Source organism: Cyrtonyx montezumae, unplaced genomic scaffold (assembly GCF_038088225.1).
Source record: "Cyrtonyx montezumae isolate F1298 unplaced genomic scaffold, pur_monq_1.0 scaffold_0, whole genome shotgun sequence".
NCBI lineage: Eukaryota > Metazoa > Chordata > Aves > Galliformes > Odontophoridae > Cyrtonyx > Cyrtonyx montezumae.
Genome location: NW_027071824.1, coordinates 43,561,157 through 43,586,987, shown reverse-complemented (window position 1 = coordinate 43,586,987; position 25,831 = coordinate 43,561,157). Strand labels below are relative to the sequence as shown.

The 25,831-nt window shown below is 35.8% G+C and overlaps 1 protein-coding gene across 1 annotated transcript in view; it reads left to right on the top strand.

The window, feature by feature from the left end:
- LAMA2 (laminin subunit alpha 2) overlaps positions 1-25,831 on the top strand; it is a 329,486-nt gene that overhangs the window by 81,950 nt on the left and 221,705 nt on the right. Inside the window, exon 4 of the mRNA XM_065733920.1 lies at positions 7,135-7,377. Coding sequence (XP_065589992.1) covers positions 7,135-7,377 — 243 coding nt within the window. The remainder of the gene's footprint in view (positions 1-7,134; positions 7,378-25,831) is intronic.

The window sequence follows — 25,831 nt, the reverse complement described above, 5'->3', positions numbered from 1 at the left end:
AAACTGGAAGCGTACTCCCTCCAGATTAGGAAAATTAAGTGCAAGTTTTTGATTCTGTGTTGAACTTGCGTATGTGTCCAAAGATCTTGCTTAGGTTTTCAGTTAGTATTTTTTCTCTCATTTTCTACAGTTATGATCTTTAAATGTCCACAAGTAAAAATGTAATTTAATGGAAATAAAAATAGATTTAAGTTTTGACTTCTCACCAACAAATGTCAGTCTGTTTTGTCTGTCTTCTCAAAAATATTTGTATCAGGAGAGAAGAGTCAACAGAAGGCTTAACGACTATGATTTCTCCTTCCTCTCTCTGTCTAAACAGAGTACCCATTACTGTCCCTGTTGGTCTGGCACTAGGCACAGAACCAGTTCATTAACTTGATAGTGGAATCTAGTTTTCTCTTGTGTGTTTATTTTTTGGTGCACTTCTTTTGCGTGTGTGTGGTTGGATTTCTGCCAGATTAATTTGCTAGTTTTGCTCCTGATTTGAGGATTTGATGTCAGTAGGAGAGAGGGCCAAGCACAAATTTCTAGAGGTGCTGGGAAAACAGTCCTGCCTCTTGCTGGAGCAGCTGACACTCTTCTGGATTGAATTGATGTTAAAGCTTGGTAGTATAAAATACTAATCCATGAGCTTTAGAAATTATGAGTTACAGCCCGTGCCTGCAAAATGGTGTTGTAATCCCACATTTAGCATTTGTTTTTGTCATTTCTGGCAAATGAATCACTTTATTTTAAAGCAATGTAGATATTTGAGGATACAAAGCCTTAAATACTCTTCTCAGAAGCAACAGCAACAAAGTCACAAGCCCAGTTCCCTGGTTCTGTCATATCTAGGTGGTAATGGACAGTTGAAACAAGAGTCCTGGAAAAAGATGCAGCTAAAACAATGAAAATGGGAATGTGAAACCAATGCAAAAAAATGATTTCTGTTTTACGTTATTGAAGTTCCTAGCCAGTTTTTACGCTTGTACCTCCATCTTAGTTCTAAGACTGATTTATTTTTTTTTAGTAACTCCTTCCATTTCTTTAGTCCTAAAATTAGTTGGTAATGCAATAATCAGGTATCTATAAGATGAAATAAAGTGTGCCCTCCAGGTATTCTTTTTAACCAAAGCAACGCAAATTAATACAGTTTATAGTGAAATATTTTGGAAAAAAAAAAGAAAGGAAAAAATGCATAAATATCTGTGATGATTTGTAGCAAGCATACCTAAAAAACATAATTATTAGTAACTGTGAAAACAGACTTGCAGTAAATATTTTGACATCACAGTGTATGTTTCGAAAACTACTTGGTTTATGTAAGTTTGCAAGTGTACTTTACATTGTGTCATTTTCTGCCAAGCTTTTGGGGAAGCAGAGAATACACCTGAACAGAGTGTGTGCTCTGACAGTGTATGACTCTAATGACAGATGTCATTGGGACCTCAGATATTGTCTTAGAATAAGTTCTACGTATTTACATTGCTCAGCACGAAAATCTAAAGGAAAAGGAGTGACCTTTGTCCTCAGCTAAGCGTCATGTGTACACAGCTGTGCCAGCAGTCACTCAGTTGGAATGTTGCATTCAACTTTTAGATATTCTAATAAACAAGTGTTTGTAAGGTACCTCCAGCTGAGTCCCCTGCAGAGAGTTTTCCTCGGGCAATACAATAATATGTGGAGGGAGTACTCTTCAACATATTCTGAAATTTCAAGAAGCTGTATTAGTCCTGAAAAATCACTTCTGAATTCCCACCATAAATACAGTGCTGTTATCTAGGCTGAGTGTTTTCATCAAGAAATCTTCACAGAATTATTTTGCCCAATTTTTTTATTGCTCCTCAATAAATTAGACTTTATTAATTTTTGGTTAGTCAAAATGATTATCAAGCAAGCAGTTCCTTTCAACTTTACATCATAATACATGCTGACAAAAATATGTAAAAGCTTCAAGAATTGATTGTTTTTAATTGTGAAAACTTGCCCCACCTTCTCCCTCGGCGACTGCAATAAATATATGAATTATTTTTTTCTTTATAATTCTAGCTGTTACCAGGAGATCTGTTCATCTTTCTATCTGTTGGGCATGTGATTTCAGAGTATAGTTCCTAAACATTGTTGTAACCTTTAAATCCTGAGTGGCACATGTACATGCTGACATGGATGTGGGGTTTTGTGCTATTAGTGATTTTGATATCAAACACAGTCAGGGTCTGGAGATCCGGTGATATGGTGTATAACAGGACCATAGAAGACTCAGTCTTGAACAAACTGTGCTCAGTTTACTGAAGAAATATATTACTGAATAGCTCATAATGAATTTTTTAAAGATAAATTTAAAAAATGAGTTTTGCAGCTTATGGAGGTTGTCGTCAAATAGCACTGCTGTTGTGCTCACCTTTTTTCAGAGTTATTGAAATGTAAAGTCTGTGCAAGGTTGCATATTTGTATGATTGTATTTGTGACCAGTTAAGAAATTAACAAGATTTTAGCTGTTCAGATCTCAGGATTTATTCTTTGCTGAACTCTGAAATGGAGCCTAGAAATTGGTGGTAATAGATCTTTGTCAGGCTAGTGGAACACTTGGGTCACTATGAAATGAAGCTAATAAGAGAACGGTTTATGGAAAGCTCATTGAAGGAAATGAGAATACTTTTTTACCTAGGATACTGATTTGACTACTAGGTGCAGGCAAGGCATCAGTTTTTGTAGCAATTAGAAAAAACACAAAACAAACAAAAAAAACCCCACATTGTTTTAGCATTGAAGTAGAAGAATAATCATTTTTGACCTTCCCTTCTTTTGTTTTGGTTTCGGGACTAAAAGTTTGAATCTTGCCATTTCCATTAATTTTCCTTTCTTCCCCATGGTGTCTCTTCATGGAAATAAGTGAATTAGCCTAAGGAAATGAAGTGAAAGGGAATTGCTTTCTGCTGTTATTTAAAAGCACTATGAAAAGAAATGGCTGATTTCAGCTTTCAGTTCTGGCATATAGTAGCTCAAAGATGAGCAGAAAATATGGTCAACAGAAAGCAGATATTCTTTTTCAGGCCATCACAAACAACTGAATAATGGAGAAAACCAACAGAGAAAATTACAAAGAACAAAGCTGACGTTGCCAGCAACTTTACAGGTACTGATTCTTGTTTGGCTTAATATATGTCAGATGTTCAATTGCTGGACAACTTGAGAGCACTATAATCTGACATTTTATAAAATGCACTGTTCTTTCGAATAGCATTTGTTTTTAAAATGACATATTACAATCATCATTCGCTTCTGAGGAAAAGTGGGTGAGGTATTAATAAAAAGGATTTATTTTTTTCAATAAGAAGAAGGTATTTTAAAGGAACCTGATCCTCTCTAGCTGTTACATTATGAAGGGGAAGGAGAAAGCCAATATTGCTCAAAGTGGAGGAATTTATAAACTGTTTTAAAATGCACATTGAAAGTCAGTTTTGCAGATGTTAACTGAATTTAACTGAATGGGACTAACTCAATTTTTCTACAGTGAGGAAATATGTAAATTTCTAAAGCTGGGTTTTCTTTGGAGACTGCTCACCTTTTTAGGTTTAGAACATATGCTGTGATGTGCTCTGGTCATCCTGTTTTTTGCATGACATTCTTAGTTTTCTGGTTTAGATGATGCCCTGCTAGATAGTAATTAGAGCTGTTACCAATATTAAGGGGAAAACAGACCTCCACAGTTTTGGAATCAGTTGTACATATCTTTCAGCCCAATTTCCCCATCTGGTAATAATGTTTCTGTTGGAAGCAGCTCAGATGAACAGGAGAGACACTGTAATGAAAAGGTAAACTGCAGCATGGCATGGAGCTGTTCAGCTCTCTAAATTGGTATTAGCTGAATCCTGCTAAGCACCATTTTATCCTGCTATGCCAACATTTTCAACTACAGTATTTTTAATGTGAGCAGAATGTTTGAAACCAATGTCACTATCTTTCAGGACAGTGATAGAAGGAGATGAATGTTGGATGGTAGACTGAGAAATTTGTAGAGCTAATCCACTTCTAAATTAGGCTTTCTCTCAAAGTGGGATGCTAGACTAAAATAAGAAAGTTATTTTTAATAGCCAATCATTTAAAAATTATTGCAGCAAAACTGTCTACTGTGTTAAAAATAATTAAAAAAAAAAAAAGCACATCAAAGAAATAATCCATAGGAGCATATGTAAACTGAAGTATGACTGACTATATACAGACTCAGAAGGAATTGATACTGTCATTTGAAAAGAAGAGCTGTTTCTCAAATTCATAAAGCCTCCACTTCAGTTCATTTGCAGAAGTAATTGTATTTTGTTCATATTTCCTATCTTAACCCTGTAGAAGGAGAAGATATTCCAAAATAAAAAAATATGCATGTGTAATAGTTAACTTGAGATGTACGATGCCTGTGTAACAGTTGTGATGCTTGATTGCTGGTTGTGCTGGGTACTATTTAACAGTGTAGCCTGACAAAAGCAAGGCTGCTGTGGCTCTGTGTCTTCACATTCAGACTGCCACAAGGCAGAGAAAAGGAGACAAATAACTACTCACTTTCTGTCTTCTTATACTTCTGTCTTGCACTTATTCCTCCCTCAACTACCATGATTTCACCCTTCCCCCACCCTCCCCTAACCATTCTGTTGTCTCACCCATTTATACAATCTCTTTAAATCATTCTACAATAAGTTAGACATAGTCTAAATACATATTCTTTCCCATGCAGCTCTCAGTGAGTTGCACCATCCTGTAGCCAATAACCCTTGTTAGTCTGTAAGATATTCCAAAGTAACTGTTTTGGTTGACGCATCTAGATGGATTTTATATTAGGACAACTGATGCTTGCAGTGCTCTGTCATCCCTAACAGCACTTGTAAATGACAGGTAAAATAAACCTATAGATGTTTAGGGCTACAGGTTTTGTCAATTATTTATGACACCCAACGTGGATACAAACCCTTGCCCAGATTCTTTACACTTCTCAATAAAGAATGTAATATTTACTTGACCTCTGAACTATAATAATACTCAAGCTTATAGAATATGGTAAAGCAGTAGGCACACATTTTATACTATATTGTTAATGGTACTTCCCCTAGAGGTATTACTTTCCTCTGTTTGAAAAACGGAAAGGAAATACTAAAAATATTTTATAGTATTGTATGGTACAGTATTGTTTTCTGATATTTTTCTTACCTATATGAACAGTTTGTAACTGAAGGATCTGTTTTTTAAATATTAGTGCAGGTTGAAGTCAGGCACAATGAGATTTCCTGCTTCACTAGCTAACCCTATGCAGGTTAATGATTCACTTCATCTCTATCTGAATAATATTAGTGTAGCAAATTACCTGGTGTAGCAGGATGCACTTTTCTATGTCTTATGAAGCATTCATAAGAAGTTATGATGCCATAACTTATGGAACTGTACTTCACATTTTGTGTTCTGTAGATCTCACTACTGAGACAATTACTGCTGAAAATGGGACCCAAGACTCATTCTGTTTCTCTTCTTAAGGACTATGTTGTCTATTATTTGAGAATAACTCAGATGACTATTTAGACTATTTCTCTCCCAGTCTGGTAATTACACGATGATCGTGTAAGCAGAGTAAGTAGAAAAAAAGGCACTAGTTGTACTTTGGCAGCTGTGTTAATAGACTGTTACTGCCACTAGGCAGCTTGATATTGCTTCATAATCACATTTGTATTAGCAGACTTTGATCTTCAGATTACTTTTCGCTGCACTTGCAACAAAGTGAGATGTGCTATAAGACTGTACAGTTGTGATGTGACAAGTGTCTTCTTATGGATGCTATTGAAAAAGTGAACTATACATTCTCCAGTACTCTGTGGGAATAGAAATTCATGATTACTATTTACTAAGAAATTTGATTTCAGAAAGCAGAGCAGTTTCACTTTTTCTTAATTGTGAAAACAAATAGAGTGAAGCTCAATGGTATGTTAGACTTTTCTCATATTAGTATTCTTATACTGCTAAGCTCAAGCTGATTGTCTTATAATAACCAAAACATGTTTTTGCTAAGCAGCTCCACAGTAGATGAAGAGTTACTCATGTACCTGTACCAGCATTAAGTCTGGCAGACATTCACTGGGATGTCCACCTTGTTGTCCCTGATCCTTACCCATAGTGCTTCAACCTTACCATTTCCAGATTTGAGCTCAACAACAGCAAAACGCTCTCTAGCATAGACAATATTAAGTATTACATCAACAATATTATTTCCATGATGTACTGTGGCATCCTCATATAGAGGGCGGCATCTTAGAAATGTAAATTTGTTGTATTTTCTGTTTTTCTTATGGAACTAGTTGCTTCCTCTTCTTAGCCTCAGTTTTACCTCAGTAACACCTAGTTGTTACTTGGCTAAAATAAAATAATACTGTGTCACTAACATATATCATTCTGGAATTTAAAATGTATTGTTTGTCTTGCATTCCTGCAAACCTGTGAATAGAAATAAACCTAGATAAATCAATTGAAAAGGTATGTGAAATGGACCATAATGAGCACTGATTACATGCTTGTATTCTGTTTCGTAATGATATCTAATGCATCTTTACCCTATAGAGTTTAGTTATAACTACTGTGATGAATCACATGGTATAAATAAGAATGTTTTATGGAAGGATTTAAGCAAGATATGGTTACTCTTCAGTGATTTAAAGCAATGTTTTTTAATTAAAGAGTCATAAAATTGCAATACAGTTTGGGACCTCTCAAACTTTGCAGGAAAAGTATGTGTATAAATTCACAAACAGAAACAAAATTATTTATTCAAATTGTAAATATATGAATGTAAGCTTTGCGGCAATATGGTTGAAACTGCAGTTTAACAGTTACTTACTAACTTATATTTAAAGCACTTTGAAATTTTAATTGCAATGTTTATTCTTTCCTAATTCCACAGATCTTTTCTGGAAAAAGTTAGGGGAGAGTTTACTTTTGTAGTTAAAGATTTTCAATGGAATCTGATACCAAATTGTCTTTTTTTTCTTAAAAGTGCAAAGACAAACAATAAACCAATAAATGTTATTATATTTACTTTTAGTATGATAAATATTCAGAAATCTGATTAAGTTTCTACTTGTATTTTACATATTTTAATACTGTTTCTATTTTTTTTTTCAGATTTACCAGATTGCATATGTTATTGTGAAGGCAGCTAATTCACCTCGACCTGGGAACTGGATATTAGAGCGTTCTCTGGATGGTGTAGACTATCAGCCATGGCAGTATTATGCTATTACAGATAGTGAGTGCCTGACACGCTACAATATTCATCCCCGTCCTGGAACTCCATCCTATATAAAAGATGATGAAGTTATATGCACCTCTTATTACTCTAAGATCCATCCTCTGGAGAATGGAGAGGTAAGTTCAGATATTATCACATAGTAATTTGGCAGAGAAAAGTACTTAGCTTAATTGGCAAATAATAGTCTTGCATAGAGAAAGTATATCAGTAAGCTTGAAAAATGGAGAGGTAGTCTATTTGCAATTGTAAAAATGACATTTTACATGGTCCTGCACAAATGCATAAGATGTACACTCAAAGTATGCTCTACAAAGTAAACAATGAGGTAGGAGAGATTAGGTAGAACTAGGCAGTAGTACTTAGCTTCAGATGTTGAAAATATGTTCAAGTGTCATTTGTAAGTAAAGGTGGCAATACTAGGGAAAAATTCCTGAAGCTAGTGAAGTCAACTGTTCTTTGAGTTGCTCTTTCAGTCCCTGTGTATAAGTTTGGTTGTTAAGTGGTTAGGATTATATTCAGAGTTTAATAAACTGCACTGTATCTGATCTTCTGCCCCTGTGCATAACTATTCCTTCTTCTCCTTTTAGAGATACCTGCTAAATCATTGTGAGTCCAGGCACAATCATGGGCTGGTCATTTGATTTAACTGAAACATTAGAAAAGATATGATAGAGGTAAAATGAGGAACTGTAGTTGAAAGGAGTTGGACTCTGATACTATTACAAGGAAAATATAACAACTGCAGCTGAAAATATAGTAATTTCAGCCACTTACAATGAAGACAGGGAAAGCTATATGTACTAAAATCCAACAAGAGAATGTTTTCTCCAACACTTACTTTGCACATTAGTTGGTAATTCAAGAAAATAACGAGTTCAACAAATCTAAGGGCAAGGTCTTGCACATGAGTTGAGGCAACATTCACTACTAGGATATCCACTACAAGCTGGGATATGAAAGGGCTGAGCAGAGCCCTCCTGCAAAGGACCTGGACTAGATGACCTTTAAAGGTTTCTTCCAACTCTAAGGATACTATGATTCTATGACTTAAAGGTATTTTAGATTTGAAGTATGTATTTGTTAAAAGATTTGTTGATGTCTAATGATATTGCGTGAGATTTCAGCCTCGATATTTATCCATCTAATGTTTTTCCTTTTTTTTAATGCTTTAGCTCCAAGTAATGACATACAAAGTTGTTTTCTTTCTTCTTCTACATGCAAAGAAACATTCACATGTGAAATTGTTACTGGTATTTTTGGGTACCAGATGTGGATATGTATTATGTTTATGTTCACTAACAATTTCTAATGCCAGCTGCAAAAATGTAAAATCATGCCTTTGAAGGAAAATATTTTCCTGATACACTTGAAAAAGATGTAAGCATGGGTCTAAATTGTACTTGTGTAGATAAACAGACAAGAAATCACCTGCATATTTAGGAGAAGACATTCTAAATACTTTGTGTGTTTATCACTTGAATGCAGATACTGATAGCACAAGGGGAAACATTAAGCTGTAATAGGAGAGATTTAGATTAGATGTGAGGAAAACATTTTTTCACTCAGAGGGTGGTGAGGCACTGGTTACTGGTTGCCAAGAGAAGCTGTGCATGCCCTATCCTTGGAGGCAAGTTCAATGAGGCCCAGGGCAGCTGATTGATCTAGTGGGTGAGAAACTTGCCTATAGCAGGGAGTTGTAACTGGATAGTCTTGGTAATCTTTCTAATCCAAGCGATTCTATGACATGAATTATCATTCTTGCATATAGATGTGGATTTCACTAGTCCGTGGTCCTCTTGGGTTTAACTAATGCCTCCCTGTATTCTTCACTGTCAGAGTTTGAACAGTAAAGGGCCTTTATTCAGTATGTCTGTATATATCTTTGATATTTATATGCATATAACTTTAATTTAAACATTGACTTGAGAAGAAGTTAATTCTTATCTTAAGTGGGCAATCAATCATTTTGCAATTTATCCTGATGTGCTGGACTTGGCATTCTAACCTAAACTTAGTAAGCGTCTGATAAACAGTTTCCTTAAACAGGAAGAAGACCTGAAAGGGAGGGAAGAATTCATTTGTTCAGTTCTACCCAGTGGAACTATGATGTACAAGCTTAGTCTATGAAAACCATATAATTTAAGCCACCCTAAATTAATCTTACCTCACGTGTTATCTGAGATACTGCCCTAATAGGACAGAACATACTGAAATAAAAAGTCCAAGGGTTTGCTTCTATTGTGTGAGCAGAAGAATTGCATGTGAATTAATCATCCTATGTTAAAGTATTTATTTCAGAAGTATAATGCTAATTTCAGCTGTTTGTGTAGTTATAGATAGCCTTATAAAATACACTGCATTAGCACAGAATAATTCTTTTATGTTTCCTTGAAAACGTAATATGATAAATAAAGCAATTCATATATACTTCAGATTAACTTGCAAACATGTAGGAAGAGAGATTTCTTGGCTCCTGGTCTTTCAGTGGAACTATATTTACGTGTCATTTATTTCTATTCTATGCATCAGATATTAAAGAGTATTTGTAAGACTGATGGGGTTATGAAATGTGTGTTAAGCACCTTTTCTTTCCTTCAAAAGCATCGAGCTGTTTAGGCACACAATTCTTACATCAGGAAGCTTGACAAACTGCAGAAGGAACTGCCAGCAAACCAGTACCAAAGCCCAATTTATGTTCACTCATTTTAAGCTTTGCTGTCTTAGAAAAAGAAATATTCTTTTCATGTATTTTTCAATTAAAATTTTAGTCAGTAGCTTGATTGATTAGGTTATTTAAGCAAAATAATCTGGGCTTTTAGTAGTAGTGTCAACAATTGCACAGCAAGGGTTCTCTTAGCTGAACACAATTTAACAACACAAACCCCACCACACGTACACAGTAACAAAACAAAAAAAAACCACTACATGGTTAGGCTGACCTAAAGATAAAGCAACTTTTCTGTCTTTTGTCACGTATGAATAAACAAGCTGTAGACTCAGGTATTTGCGTAGACTTATTTTGAGTGTTTTTGTGATTTAGGAGAAAAATGTCTAGTGAAAAGTACTGAATGGTGAGAAGAAATGAAACTTTCTGAAATGAGGGATTTTCTCCCCAAAGTGTAGACTTGAATGCAGAGATTAAGATTTCAGTTTCAACATCGTCTGAAAACAAAAGAAAAGACATCAACGTGTCTTTACATCATGTTGGCGGAAGAAGGCGCATTATAAATAGCATGTTTCTGATACTGATATTCATTTAGACTGCTGGGTCTAAATGTAAAAGCTTTCCAAATTACAAATTTAACATGAAAAATTAGTGTCCTCAAGCCAGAATAATAATGGAGTGTGCACGTTAAAAGTTAATATGTGCTCATTAATTCATTAATATAATAGGTTTTTTGAAAATTATTAAAACCTTAAAATTAATTTTTTTTTATTTTCACTATATAAGTGTTTTTTATAAGGTGTAGGTGAGACTGTTATTTTATTGAAAGGAAGGATTTTGTGATTATGTTAACATACCATATTGGAGTGGTATTTCTTTTATTTCCTCAGATTATCATTAAGTGGGTTAGTGTAGTGATTTTTTTTTTTTACACAGAAGCATCTCTTTAACATCCAGTTCTTTATACCATTTTTATTGGAATATTTCCTATATTGCTAGTATACAATTTGTGTCAAAACTTCTGTATCTTGATTGGACAGAAATAAGGCTCTGGACATGAACTTTCAGTGTCATATATTTTTCTATGAGGTATTTGGAGATTTCTTTAGTAAACACTTTTTTGAGCTAATGTTTGTGCTTTGATGCATAAGAACCTCCCAACTTGCTTAGGTTCTTTCAAAACTGGACCCTCTGAAGACTTCAGGTGCTCAAGTTGGCCATGATATCTTGTTAGAAAGTGTTCTGCCTGACTATGGTTTGATAGACAATTCATAGTAAGTAAAACAGAAAAAAAACCATTCTTCAAGCATACAGAGATACTGTGCAAAAAGACATGAACCAAATCCAGTGGAGACAGGAAGAAGAGATAAAGAAGCTGTTGTTTTAAAGAAGTCAAGACAAAAAAATATTCTGGAAAACATTTCATTTCTTCACGTTAATATTTTCTGAAAGTATGAAAGTCAAGAGAGATATGTTAATTCTCTCATAAAATCTTAATTGAAGTAGCCAATTGACTACTTAGTCCATATGAGTTTCAACATATACAGGAATGCTGACAGAATTTTTCAATAACTGTGGAGTTTTTCTATAATTGTAGTCATTATAGTTGCACAGTAGTTATGTAAACTCATAAGCAGAAGAAATCATTTCCTTTCTGTGGGTAGAATATCAGAGGACGTGGGTGGAGTTTTGGTTACAGAAGTTACAGACACTGAGTGTGATCTGCCAGTTTGGTAGGAAGATTTTATAAGAGAAGGAAGGATTAAGATATTAGAAGCTCAATTAGTTGTAAATAAGCAATACTTTTCATTCTTAGGTCTATGTGTGTGGGTATAGCTTATGGGAGAATCTCTCAGCAGAGACATGGTGATAATGCTGCTCTCTTTTTCAATACTTGTTGCTCTTTGCCAGTATTATGAGATGCAAGGTTTTCTCTTGAAATTCTTGCTTACATTAATGCTTCCATGTAGTTTCGATTTCCTGCTTATTTACTTGTTGTTAATCCCATTGCAGAGACTAGATGAACAGGACAACAGTGTTGAAACCCTTCCTTATATATTTTTGAACTCCATGCATAAGAGTTCTTGTTTGTTTATTTAAAGATCATAGGAGATGTAGATCAGCAAAACAGTAATCTTATAATTGCTTTTCAATTAGAAACACTATTATTCGATGTAGAAAAAACATATGCAGAAAGGGAAAAAAATTGCTATAGTCAAAACAATTTTATAATTGATTTCTGAGCATCAATTTCTAATTTGACCTAAACTGAATTACACAATAACATTTGACTTCTTTCCCATTAAACTGATATGTATCTCCACTTATTTAGTAACTGAAACTTCCTTATACTGTTCAACTATCTTCAGGGGCATATTCAGCTTAACTTTCTTGCAGTCAAGGAGGAAAATATTAACAATATCTCACTATTAGGAGTTTATTAGACAGTTTCAGAATGATTAAAGTTGCAAGGGACCTCTGGGTTCATCTGGTAGAAGCCCTGATCAAGCAGGGGCCCACCAGAGCAGGTTGCTAAAGGTCATGTCCAGGTGGCTTCTGAAGTTCTCCAAGGAAGGAGGTTCCACAGCCTTTCTGGGTAACCAGAGAGCTCACAAGATTTTAGAATAATATACATCAGAGCTGTACTCTATGACCAGCTTTAGTCAGTTAATGGTATTTCTTCATCTTGGTGTTTTTGCACTTTTCATGCTGCTGGTAAATACATATTCCAAGTACTTCTCCACCCATACTTCAGGTCCTTCCAGAGTTCTTGCATTCATAATATTCTCTGGCAATGAATTACTTATGCCTGCTGTACAAAGGATCATCTCTCTTTTCATTTCATTTTCTTAACTCCTATTGTTTTCCTTCAATGAACCCCAATTCTCCTACTAGAAGAGCAACTATGTGAACTTGTGAAAATTCAGTCTGCATTTACTTTCCTTATGACATTGTACATTTTACAGGTTTATTCTTAAATAAACTTTTTTCCAAGCTAGAGGGTCCTAACAACCTGTGTTGTTTTTTAATATGGAAGTTATTCCATTTATTTCTTTGTCTTCTTGTCCTGCTCTAAGCTTTTTCCAGTAAGAATATGCTCATTTTGAGATGAGGAGACAGAATTTGAGATGTGAGTAATCCTTGGATTTTTAGTGGTCTAATTTTGATTTCCTGCAAGCTTGCTTTTGACTTGCTGTTTTGGATTTCAGCTGAATATTGTTGCTCACTGAAGACTAATGATTTCTCCAGGAATGAAATAATAAACTCTGTACTAAACTCTGTACCACTCATGCCTCAATGGCTTCCTTTTCCTCTCTGGATTTTAAAAATCTCACTTTGTTTCCAAGCAGCTAATTTTAACAAATTTTGTGGGGAAATTTCTCACAATTCCTAAACTGAGAGAATACTAGGTAGTGGATTTACTTCAGTTCAGCTTCCTCAGTTCTTTTTTTCCTCTTTTTTATTTCATATTAACCATAACTAATATTAAATGGAAAGTACTTGGCAGTATTTCCAGAGATATGCTAACACTAAATCATGCTTATTAAGGGTTTTTGGGATGACTAATTATTGATCAGTAGAACTGCATAATAGTATTTCTGTGTTCCAAAACACTTAAAGTTAGAGACTGAAAGAAACTGGTGTTTTTCACATGAACAGCAGAATGTAAGGTTCTCTCTTTTAGCGAGGAAGTTCTTCCTGTCTATTGTATTGATGTAGCCTGCACTAACTAAAGCTAAAGCTAGTGAGTTACAGTGAGAGTTAAATAACCTTTCTCCTTCCTTTTCTACAAATGAGTTTTCCTGTTGCTATTATTCAAGTGGTGAGAATGATATTGCAATCAAGGTGATGCTTGTGTTGCTCAAACACTGAATGTTCTACTTCTCTGATGTGTAAGAAGTCAAAGAACAAAATTCTGTTTCTGTTGGTAAAAAGGCCATGTGCACACATTCATTAGTCTTTACTTTCTTCAATCAAGTGAAAATTCAAAGGGTGTACTAAGCATCCAAAGAAGAAATAGAAACAAGAATCTTTGCGATAGTATTTTATTTTCTTTACTTGACATACCACTTGATTGCTGTTCCTCTGCTCCTTTTTAAATACCTCTTTGTGCCATATGTCTTAGCTCCCTTTGCCCTTCCTCTATGCTGTGAGTAATTTGCTGTTCTCTAGGCTGTCGGACCAGTGATACTGGGAGCATAGAACTGTTCTACTTCCCAATGTTCTCTTGCTAGTTTTCTTCTTTTTATATCATATTGCTTGTCCTGCTCTTTATGGTCTCATTGATTCATAGAGAAGGGAAGGGAGAAAAAATGACTTGTAAATGAATTTTTAAGTCCAGTTCTCCTTTTCTCCCTATAACTTGGGGCTGGACTCTTCTCAGCAGTGTGTGGTGATAGGAAAAGGGGAAATGGCTATATGCATAGGAAGTTTCACACAAATGTGTTTGGGAACTTCTCCACAGTAAGGGTGGCAGAGCACTGGAATGGGCTGCCCAGGGAGGTTGTGGACTCTCCTTCTATGGAGGTGCTCAAGACCTGCCTGGATGCCTACAGGTGCAACTTGGTCTAGGGAGCTGCACTGATAGGGGACTTACTCTAGATGATCTCTAGAGGTCGCTTCTAACCCCTACAATTCTTTGATTCTGTGATCTGTCAATTCCCAAAGAATTACGTTGTTGGGGTTTTTGTTTTCATTTGGATGCAATGTAGAGAAGAGCTATTCAGTAAAAAGGAATGCTAGTAATATCTCACTCCTTTCCTCCAATTGAATCACCCAAGGCATGTTGCGTGAGTTAGCTTAATTTTGCTGTATTTGATATGCATCTCTGTACTTTTCTTTAGATTACTTGCAGTTGTGCACTAGTATTTAACTGATATGTTACAGAAAGGGGTGATAGAAAAAACTAGGAAATGATCTAGTCTTTATGGATAAAGGAGTACAGAAATTTAAAGTGACGCTTCTTCCAGCATCATAGTTTAAGCAATGATTTTTTTTACAAAGTAATAAATGAAGCCAGAATCAGAAACTGCAAAATATGGTTCTATGAACAACCTTTTATTAACTGGATGGCTGAATGGGGCCAATAACAGTAATCTCTTGAACTATTCCTTTTTTTTTCTTAAACAGTGATTGGGAGGTTTTGATTTTGAACAATATGAATTGTTCCAAAATGAAAAAAAAAATCGTCATCTTTGTTTTTAGAAGTATGCAAAAACCAATGAAAACAAATTGCACAAAAATTAATGGAAGACATTTGATGATCTTTTTGTCCAGAAAGTGAAAGAAAGTTACAGATGCAGTCCATGCATACAGGAGTATTCTCTGCTTCCCAGGTTTGTAGCAGACTCTGGATCAAGCTGTGTAATCAGGTGGCATAGGTTCATTTTGGAAAAAAGAAAATCAAGTTTTCTTTGTAACTGTACTCACCAGGATATAATTATTCTCATCTTTTTCCTTTTCCATCTTGCACAATTAGTGTTTTACAGTGAGTAGTAATGTGAATGGCCAACAGACTCCTTAGATAAAGAGTGCTTGTTATTAGAGATCTTTCTACTGAAGCCAGTACCCTTTGGATTATTTTAATTGGTTAAGAATTTTTGTCTAATTTAATTTAGTGTTCCTCTTCACTCCTTAAATAGTCAACACTTAATGTTCTGGATTATAACAAGCATCATTTTCCTGTTAGCTGCTTATTAATAGTTTTATTGCTTCTCTATCACACACACTTGATTACAGCAGATTCAGGAAGTCCTATGAACTTGTGGATGTGGATATCACCTTGTTGTGTATGACTGATCTCACAGTAATAATGGTGATAACTTCTATTTGTGAATTTCTTTTTTGTGAGTGTTTTGAAGGTGTAACCCTAAAAAGTTATTTCTGCCTGCTTAGAGTTAGTATGAACTGTATTAAGGAATTCTTGAATAAGCTTTCAGTTGGTTCAAAAACTTAAGTTCGACCATTTCTTTCATGGTTCTACAAAAGTTTTAAGACAGATTTGATTACTGACACTCGAATTGGAGGAGCTATCCAACTCTCTTGGTGGTAGAGAGAATTTGCAGAGATATCTTGAGAAACTGAAGGGCTGAACAGTCACCAACCACGTGAAGTTTTACAAGAACAAGTGACAGGTTATGCACCTGGGATGGGGAATATATGTACAGCCTGGGGTACAAGATGCTAGAGAGCTGCTTTGTGGAAAGTGATATGAGGGTTCTGGTTCACATGAACTTTGAATCTGAGTGAGCCGTGGGCCCTGGCAGTGCTGTCAGCCAGAAGAATTGACTGTCCTATTCTGTGCTGTGTTGCCTCACCTCAAGCACTGTGCACAGGTTTGGACACCACAACATGAGGCGGACATTACATTTTTAGAGACTGCCAAAGGAAGGCTGCAAAGATGGTGAAGGGTCTAGAGGGCAAGGTGTTTGAGGAGTACTTGAAGTACCTGGGTTTGTTCAGTCCAGCAGAGGAGGTTGAGAGGAAAACTCATGGCAACCTCTAGCTTGTCAGGAGGCCCTAACTGCTGGAGTTCAAGGGGAGTTTGGATAACCCTCTCAGACATAGTGTTTGAATTCTGAGTGGTCCTGTGTAAAGCCAGGAGTTGGACTCAGTGATCCTTGTTGGTCTCTTCCAAGTCAGGATATTCTGTGATTCTATAATATAAAATTATTTGTTAACTTACATTTGTAGATATACGTAACAAAAAAGAACAATGTAAACATTTATTACACAACTGCATTAGCATTGGAAAACTTTTCAAAACATCTAGAATTTAAGACAACTTTAAATGACTTATTGCAAAGACTAATATCATAATAATTTTGTTCAAATATCACACAACTAAACTAGTAAGTCAGTAATTTAATTGCATTTTAGCAGTATTTGCTATTAATATTTACCTGAGAAGTGGGAAACATATAGTAATAGTTTCAAGTTGACAGTTCCTACTGAGCTTGAGTTTCTGCTGTTTAGGATTACAGGAAACAGAATGTGCATAAAATGTATAATATGCTTTTAAATTATGCACCAAAGAGAAAGCAACTGCTGAAGCTATTTATAACACAGCAATCTGTCGTTATTGTAAAAAGAAGTCAAAGAATATTCACTGGTGCATCTCCGTGGTACAAGTTGGAATGAGAATTTCTTTTGTGTAGTTAGTCAGACATTCTACTTTACTAACTTGGCAGGTCTTGTGTCCCCTGAGAAGAAGGGGAGAGTCTTCTATGATTTCTGGAAAAAAGAAAAATGTGATTGTCTGAATCATAGGACATAAATTCAATATAGCGACAGTATACAAAATATATATTATATGCAATATTCAAATTGATTGAATAATCTTTATTTAAAATCCATCATTTATTGATTGCAATCCTTACTGAAGAGGTGAGAGCTACTCATGTTTATATAAATCTTTGTTAGCTTTTCAAATTATGAAAGGAGGACTTTGCCCACAGTTTTCTAATTCAACACACTCCTAGTGTTGCAAAGGGAAGTTGTACCCCTACATCATGGCATTTGCTTGTAATGATCAAAACATGCCCCATCTCTTCTAGGCTGAAACTGAGGCACAAGAAGTGTGCAGTGCCAGCTCAAGTTAATGCAAATAAGTTTATGGATTTTGTTATATTAAGTAAACACAAATACATATGCATAAAATATGCAGCTGTGCTTTGTTATGGTAAATGAATTTGAGAATAAGCTTTAAGATTGCTGAAAAAATCATCAATGTTTATTCATGACTATATTTGCAGTCAGTATTAATATATTGCTTGTGTATTTTTAAATTGAAGGTATAGAATTGCGGATAAAAAATTGATCTTTACCAGACTCTTGTAAGCCCTGTCTTAGGAGAGAGCAGTACCTCTCACTTCAGAACCACGTCTTGCTTATGTCATCTCTTTGTCAGTATGTACGTTTATGTACAAGTCTGTTGAAGGATGGAGTATGGGAATACTGAGGAATACTTTGAGAGCTCACTGAAATTTGCAGCTATTTGTGGTGACTGTGTGGAAAGTCAGTGTTTTGGAGCTGAAAATTTATTCAGTGTTTGAGCTCTTTGTAGCTGTTAATTCCATGGAAATAAATAGGAGGCATTACTTTTGGAGCGACCTACATGGCCCAAGACAATTTCTCTTCGTTTAGTGTGGATAAAACCAAAAAAAGTATAGCTAATCTGGAGTTTGCATTTTAAATGATAAGTATCAAAATAAATCTATAGAGGGGAAGTTAGTAAATGAGACTGTACTAAAAACGTAGAAATTCTTTGAAAGCAATCCAGAAGCTAAATGAAAGGGATGGAGAAAGCTCTGAGTCAATTTGTGTGAGTAAACAAATTGTACCAGCAACCAGCTCTGTGTCTGACAGAACTGATATTTCAAGTCTTAATAAAAATAAAAACTTAGGACTGCGCTGCCACATAACCAAGGTAGTGGAATTAAGGAAGCTGTAAAAGCAAAGATAAAGGCAAACATAAACACTGTGGTGGAGCAGGTAAACTACAGATAAGCTTGTCATAGGCTGGCAAACTGTCCTAATGGAGCAGAAGCTGTTTTGGAGTGCTATAGGAAGCTGTCTAGTTGACGTACTTACAGTAAAGGAAGATATGCAAAATTTTGTGGAAAGAGTACAAATTAGGCTCGTGTACAGAGCTGTTATTTAAAGGCTGTTCTGAAATGGCAATCACATTCTCAGTATTTGATTTTGTCCCTAGAAGATTTGCAGGTACAAGCATTACAGCTCTCAAGATGGATATATATATTATATTTTTCTAATTAAACAACTAAGAGTTTATGCATGCTACTTATAGAAAAAAATCCTAGATGATCTTAAAAAAAAAAAAGAAAAGAAAATATCACAGTATGTAATAAACATTAGAAAGAAAAAAACATCATATATAAAATGTTGGTTTGGCAAGAAAATTAACATTTGTGAAAATTTGCATAAAATCACTGCAATGTAAGCAAAATTTAGTAAAACCGAAATGCTATCTTTACAAACCAAGACAAGTATGAGAATCTTTTTAAAGTACATTAGTATGATAAAACTGAGAGGATATTGAGATGTAATACTGTCCTTTATGTGCCAAGGCCAGTAGGTACACAGCATTTGCCTTGAGCTCCCTACAGTGGAATATCTCTTTGTTTTAGAAGACGCTGGAGGGCCTTCCGAAGGAAGTATAAAATGTATAGAAGTTCTTGTTCCAGAGTGGAAAAGGAAAGTACAAAAGGTGCTATATAACTTAATGAATTACTAGTGTGTCTAGCCATAGAAGAGAAATATAAGCGGAACCAGTTCTTCTGAAGTGTTTCAGAATGAGCCTCAGATTTCTTTTTGTGCCAAATAAACAAATAGAAGAGTGAAAGGTAACAATTAGGAAGCATATGGGTAAATGGTAACATGGAGAGCAACTAACAGGAAATCAGAGACCTCACAGATCTATTATTTATTGGAATGAATCAAGATTGTTTCAAGATAGGATTGTTCTCATCAGTACAGTCTTACAAGACCAGTGATCAATCCAATGGTTCTTGACGAGATAATTTATCAAAAGTCTAAAGAAATCATGATATACTGAGTTAGGACAGAATAATCTCTTACTGATTGCTTACTAATTGCTCTTACTGATGGACAGTGAGGAGTAAATGTTCACCTAGAGGAAGGTAACAGTGCAGTCAATCTATTCACAAATAATCTGAAAGTGATTTAATAAGATGAATAAGGCTTTAAGATATATGATAATGAGAATAGTTACTTTTTAGTTTTGTGTGAGCTGTTGCAGGATCTGGTTGATTGATTAAAATAAAATGCAGTGTTGATAAATGCTAAGTGTTATGTAAGAAAAAATAACTGCTTGTGTGTACACATAGAGGGGGGTTTTAATTAGTTTCTGCCACTTAGAAAGGAAATCTTTGGTGAAACATTCTTCAGAAATCCTTTCAAAACAGAGTTGTTTTCAAAACTTAAATAAAATATTCTTTTTTTTTTTCAAGAAAAAATTTGCTGTGTGCAAAACCAAAAGTCTTGTAACTGTTTATACACTGTAACCTGTGTACTCACCTTATTAATTCTGTGATTCCCCTCTCCTCACTCTCAAGAATCAAAAAATCTAGTAAAACAAGAAAGTACAAAAAAAAGAGTCAGAGTCATGGAACACGTTTGTGTGTGAGAACTTATTAATTCAGCAATGAAACCTTAGGCAATAAATGGTCATGGACCTTTTCAGAACAATAAATGGACTAGTTTTTGCACAGAATAAACTAAGCCATATAATCAGTAGTGCACAAAGTTTAAATGAGATCCAAATCTGTTGAACAATTTCATGGGAATTAAGTCCATTAAGTAGTTTTAAAAGTTCAATTACGAACTCTGATTTAAGAGATGTTGAGGCTGCAGGTTGTCAGATTATGAGAAATGTGTATGCTAGGAGCAAAAAGCCTTAACTGGCATTATTTCCCAAAGCATCCATACTGGCTGCCACTAGAGACAGGTAATTGAGTTAGTTATATATTTAGCGTAACATGCTCTGGCTATTTTAGTGTTTATAGTCTGGTGTTTGCTGGCAACAAGAGATTAAGTGGGGAAAGGTATGGTGAAAACATGATGGAAAGGAAAAAAAAAAAAAAAAAAGGTTGACTTTCTATACATGTCATTATCTGAAAAACCCAAGTAGCTGAAAGCTTGACAAAGCCTTGCCAACGTTTATGTAGCAAAAGTAAATGCTAGTATTTTTGTAACTTTAAAATAGTTACTCATAGGAGAAAATAACAGCAACAGCAGAAACTGTTTTATGCTATCTTCTCTATTTTACAAAATATTTGTTATATAATTCCTGGCCTTTTTTGCTTTATTCTGCACTACATTTTTTTTTTCCTTCTGATTTCTTTCTTAACTCCTGTAAAATATTTTCAATTTTTAAAAGATCAGGTTTGGAGCAGGAGAGGAGCAAAGGTTTCTTTTATATTCTACACCTCTGTGTCTTATTTTATCTTTCTTTTTAAAACATTGTAAATGTTTTTTCAGGGCCCTGTATGATTGCCATTCAAAGGTATCCTATTTGGATTTCAGAAGTATTTTTCAGTGTGTGTTCCAAAGGATACGATACAGCTTTTGCTAGCTGTAGTGGGTTTTATCACACATATAAATAAAGCAAATAATAATAGAAGTTTTGTTTTAATTTCTCCAGTTCAAAAGTCTTCAGATTTGTCATTCAAAGCAAGAATGCTGAAGTAATGTAAAGCATATAAATTCAGTTTATTTAATGATAATGTTCAGGAGCAGATGTACTTGTTTACTCTTTTTAACAGCATTATTTTTATATCCTGAAACCCTTGCCCTTTATTCAGGAACACATTAAATCCTCGCATTCTCACCCTTTTACATCAGCTGTTGTGTTTGGCAGCCTGTTGCAACTGCTTACAGCTGCACAAATTCCTGTGGGTTTTCTTTCTGATGGTCCCTATTCTGTGCAGGCTAGAATTTGGCTGTGACTCTACAATGTGCTTCACAGTACACCTCGTTCAGGAACAACTCTAGTAAAAAGTGCCATGAGTTTTCAGAATAATCAGATAAGGGAAATTGAGGGCTGTTCTAAAAGTAATGTGTTATTATGTTGGCCCACAATGTCAGGAGTGTATATTGGTGGTATGGTAGTGGGACTGAACCTTCCTACCAATATTCAATGACATATTGCTGTGTGACATTCATTGCTTTGGTGTAGTTTCCTTGGAAAGAAATGGGAGGCATTACTTTTGGAGCAAGCTGCATAGTAATGGAAAAATGTCCTCTTACTGTAACAGCCACTTTACTTTAAACTTTTAAAATAAAAAAGAAACAAACACTGTAATTTAGATTTTTATGTTTATATTTTCTGAGTACATGTGAAGAATGTTTGCTAAACTCTAATTTTATCCTTTAATAAGATAGGTAATGGTAGCCAACTCAACAATACCAATGTATTACAGAATCACAGAATCATAGGGGTTGGAAGGGATCTCTAGAGATCATTGAGTCCAACTCCCCTGCCAAAGCAGCTCCCTAGCCTAGGTCATGCAGGTAGGCGTCCAGGTGGGTCTTGAATGTCTCCAGAGAAGGAGACTCCACAACTTCTGGTCAGCCTGTGCCAGTGCTCCTTCACTTCTGAAACTGAACGTAGCCTAATATAATTTTCAGAATTGCACTGAACATGGAGTTGATATTGGCTTCAGCTACTGAATGATCATGGCTCCTTTTCTTATTCTAATCTGCCTCTGCAATAGCAACCAGATTACGCAGCAGCTGTGTGATGCTAAGAAAATGCAAAATGGAATGATTCTGGTTGCACATACTTTCAGTTATGGGAGATCAGTCTGCTGATGTGTTAAAACAGGTACTATTGATTTTAAATCATACACCACCTGTGGGTGTGTTAAAGTATTTATAATATAGTACTAATTCTAGTTCACAGATAACTTAAAAATACTGGTTTAGTATTTTTCATGTTTGAGAATATTCCTGCAACCATCTTATTACTAAGCACTAAATACCTTTTTACTATGTTAGGAGATGGTATTTCATTTACAAATTATACTTTGAAAAGCCAGCAGAATATGAACTATCATTTCTGTGTTTAAGTATGTTATTCCAGGCCTTGCGCTGTGTTGTCTGAATCATTTATGATCTGTGTTATTATGAACTGTTGCTGAAACTACAGCATGGTGTAGTGCTTCCACTTAGTTAAAGCAATAACAAAAAGAAAATAAAGTCTTGAAATGACATTGTACTCTTGGAATAATCAAATCCCTTACTCTATCATTTATAAATAACCATTGTTCTGACAATGAACAGTCTGTTTAAAAGCATGCAAGATGATGTCTCTGAGTAATTGTTTCTTGTCCAAAAATGACAAGCCTGAGAATTATTGGAACGGTACAAAGCAGTGGCTAGAATAAACACTATCTGTTTCAGGTGAAACTGGAAACAGTAAAATAACAAAAATGTGTTAACAAGAACTGAAGAAATGAAGCTTCATTTAGCCTCAGCTGTATAGTTGTCATTGTCACCAATAGTATTTGCTAAACAGTTCGTTAAACTGACATTTGTCTGTATTCTTTGGGGGAATTAGTTAGTGGAGATTGAGTTTGATACGCATAGCCCTTGACATTTTAATGCAAGTTTAAGCACTGCATTTCAAGCAGCTCTTTTTCTCATTAGTGAGGCACAGAATAGAGTTGTGCTTTCATTTACTAAACTATTAATAAATTAAGACAGTGAGATATTTATTATAACTACATAAAACCTTGCCAAATACACTATTTCTCCTATACAGTTTTAAGCTATCTATTTACAGTGAAAAATGGGATGGTGATTTCTGGCATGTACTTTCATCTGCTATTCTAGTTTTGAAACCAACTAGGCTAGTGCTTTCACTAAGAAAACTTACAAAATTTTTGTCTGTAGGGATTAAATACAGAAAACCAGGAATTTTAAATCTACTGCAAATGAGCTATTTACAACCGATAATTAAAGCCAGTATTGGGTAGGAAAATTATGTGAACTACTAAATCTCCTGTAGAAAATTGGTATTCAATATTGTTCATCCTCATATTAATGTGCTTGCATAACTTGGGAATATAAATCATGGAGTACCACTCTCATTAAATAATTTAAACTGACTTATCTGTCTTCTTAACTGCTGATTAGCAAATAGAAAGTCTTTTTATGTAGGGCAGAAGCTTTTATCTCCGTTATGTTGCCATCTGAGGTACTTGAGTAAGAAACAGACCTTTCTTGAAAATATTTTAGGTTCCGACTGCCAACTTATACAGCCACAATATTGATACGATAGACTAAGTAATCTGAGTGTTTACTATGAGTAAAGTAAGTTCTTGACCACTAATAGTCAGAAATTGTAGTGTAAAGCTGGTGTTCCTGCTACATTCTCATTATAAATTGCACTAATTTGCCTTTGAATATTATGAGAGAACTATGTCTTTTGGTTTACTGAACATATGCTATATTGGTATGTATCAGTGGAAAGCATACTGAGTATTGATGCAGTTTTCTTGAAAGGAAACATAACTCCACAGCATTCAGGTAAGCAGCTGATTTTTTTTTGTTTGTTTATGTCCTACGAACAGCTTGACACTGACTGCATTCAAACTGTGTGGCAAAGTAACTAAGTTCAAATACCAAATCTCCAAGTAAAAAAATAAAAATACACCACTTGGATTCATACATGGATTTATTTTATATTTGAAAGAGAGCATGTTGCGTGCTTAAAATTCTTTATAATTTAATTTGTCAAAGTGTGTTAATTTTAATTATCTTAGTTAATAGTTAACTTTTATGCAAAGGAACAGCATTTTTCCTTTTGCGTTAAATAAAAGAAAAGAGGTAGCTAACATGCTGATGATTGCACATCTGTTCATGCAGGGAGGTGCAGAGGTGGTTAAGTAGAAACAGCGTGTGTGCTCAGCAGCATTAGTGACACACTTCTGTTCACAATCCTAGCGCTGTCTGGGACAGCTACCCCACTACAGCAGAGGCCTTGACTCCCATATCCAGTGGGAGCATGCATCTCTTCATCTCTGTGGGTATTTGCCTGAAGAGAGATAGTGTCGCTCTCTGTAGAAAGTTTGCTCTGGTTGGGGATTTTTGTCACCAAGCAAAAGAACCAGTGGTGGATGTTGTCATGCTCCAATATAAAGGTTCTTAGATTATGTATATACCCAGCGTGAGATTAAGAAACAACGGTTCAAATGTTGGTCCAACCAGTTTATTACCACTATAAACCAGGGAGATGGGGAAGGCGGACACTGTTGGGGTGATGGGGAAGGGAAGGCGAGCGGTAGGAAAGATAGGAAAGAAGCAAGGGCTTGTACAAAGCAGGGATAGTCACCAGCCAGGATCCCAGAGGCGGTCCGCTTGCAAGCGGCTCTGACGGTCTGAGGCAGAAGAGCAGGGGCGGCAGAAGCGGGGAGAACAGCAGCAGCGACGGGCAGCCCTGAGCAGCAAGCAGCTGTCCTGGAGAAGCGGCACCGGGTCAGCACGGGAGAAGCAGCGTGGGGAAAGTCCAGGAACAGCGTCAGTCAGCACCGGAGAAGCAGCGAACAGAGATCAGCTCGTGAGGGTTCCGATGGTAGAACACCTCGAAGGAGCGGTGAGGTCCAGGAGAAAGCAGCATGTCTCAGGCAGCAGGCCCAGGGGGGAGTGCAGCAGCAGGGATCAGCTCATGAGGTTTCTGATGGAAGAACACCAACACAGCAACAGCAGCAACACCACGGTGGTCAATCCCTCTTTTATCCTTCATTTCTCTTGCCTACGTGGCAAATCCCGTGCTAGCCTGCTAGGCAAGCTTCCCCTGAGATGGCTATCTCCCCACGGAGATGAGTACCACACAAAAGAGTGCTAAGCGGCCATTGAGCTGCAGCTTATCTCTCTTTCGTTGCCCCAGGACATGCCCATCTGCTTGTCCCTTAGACAAAGGATTTCACAACCCTTGCCCAGGACTTGCTTGGACAGGTTCGGACATGTTCATCAGCAAACTTTGAGGCAATGGTATGAGATATTAGTCTCTTACAGATGTCAGCAGAGTGCACATCAGTTGTGACTGGAAAGATTTTTCTCTGGGATTCTGAATTCTGAAGTGGCAACTGTACAACAGGAGAGGCAGGCACAGTCTTTGCATGTTAGTTAGTGACTTTTGACTCCAGGAGGAAGGCTTCTCTGCCTCCAGAGGGGCAACTACAGAATAAGTTCAGAGGCTGGTAGCAAACCAGGGGGCTGGAGCTCACTTAAATCATCTGAGTAAGCTAAGCCTATATCATTTAGGAGCATCAGCAGAGGAAATAAATGACAACCTACAGTCTATTAAAGAAGTCATTGTAAATATTTTGGTAACTTGAACAGCAAAATTAAAGAAGTTT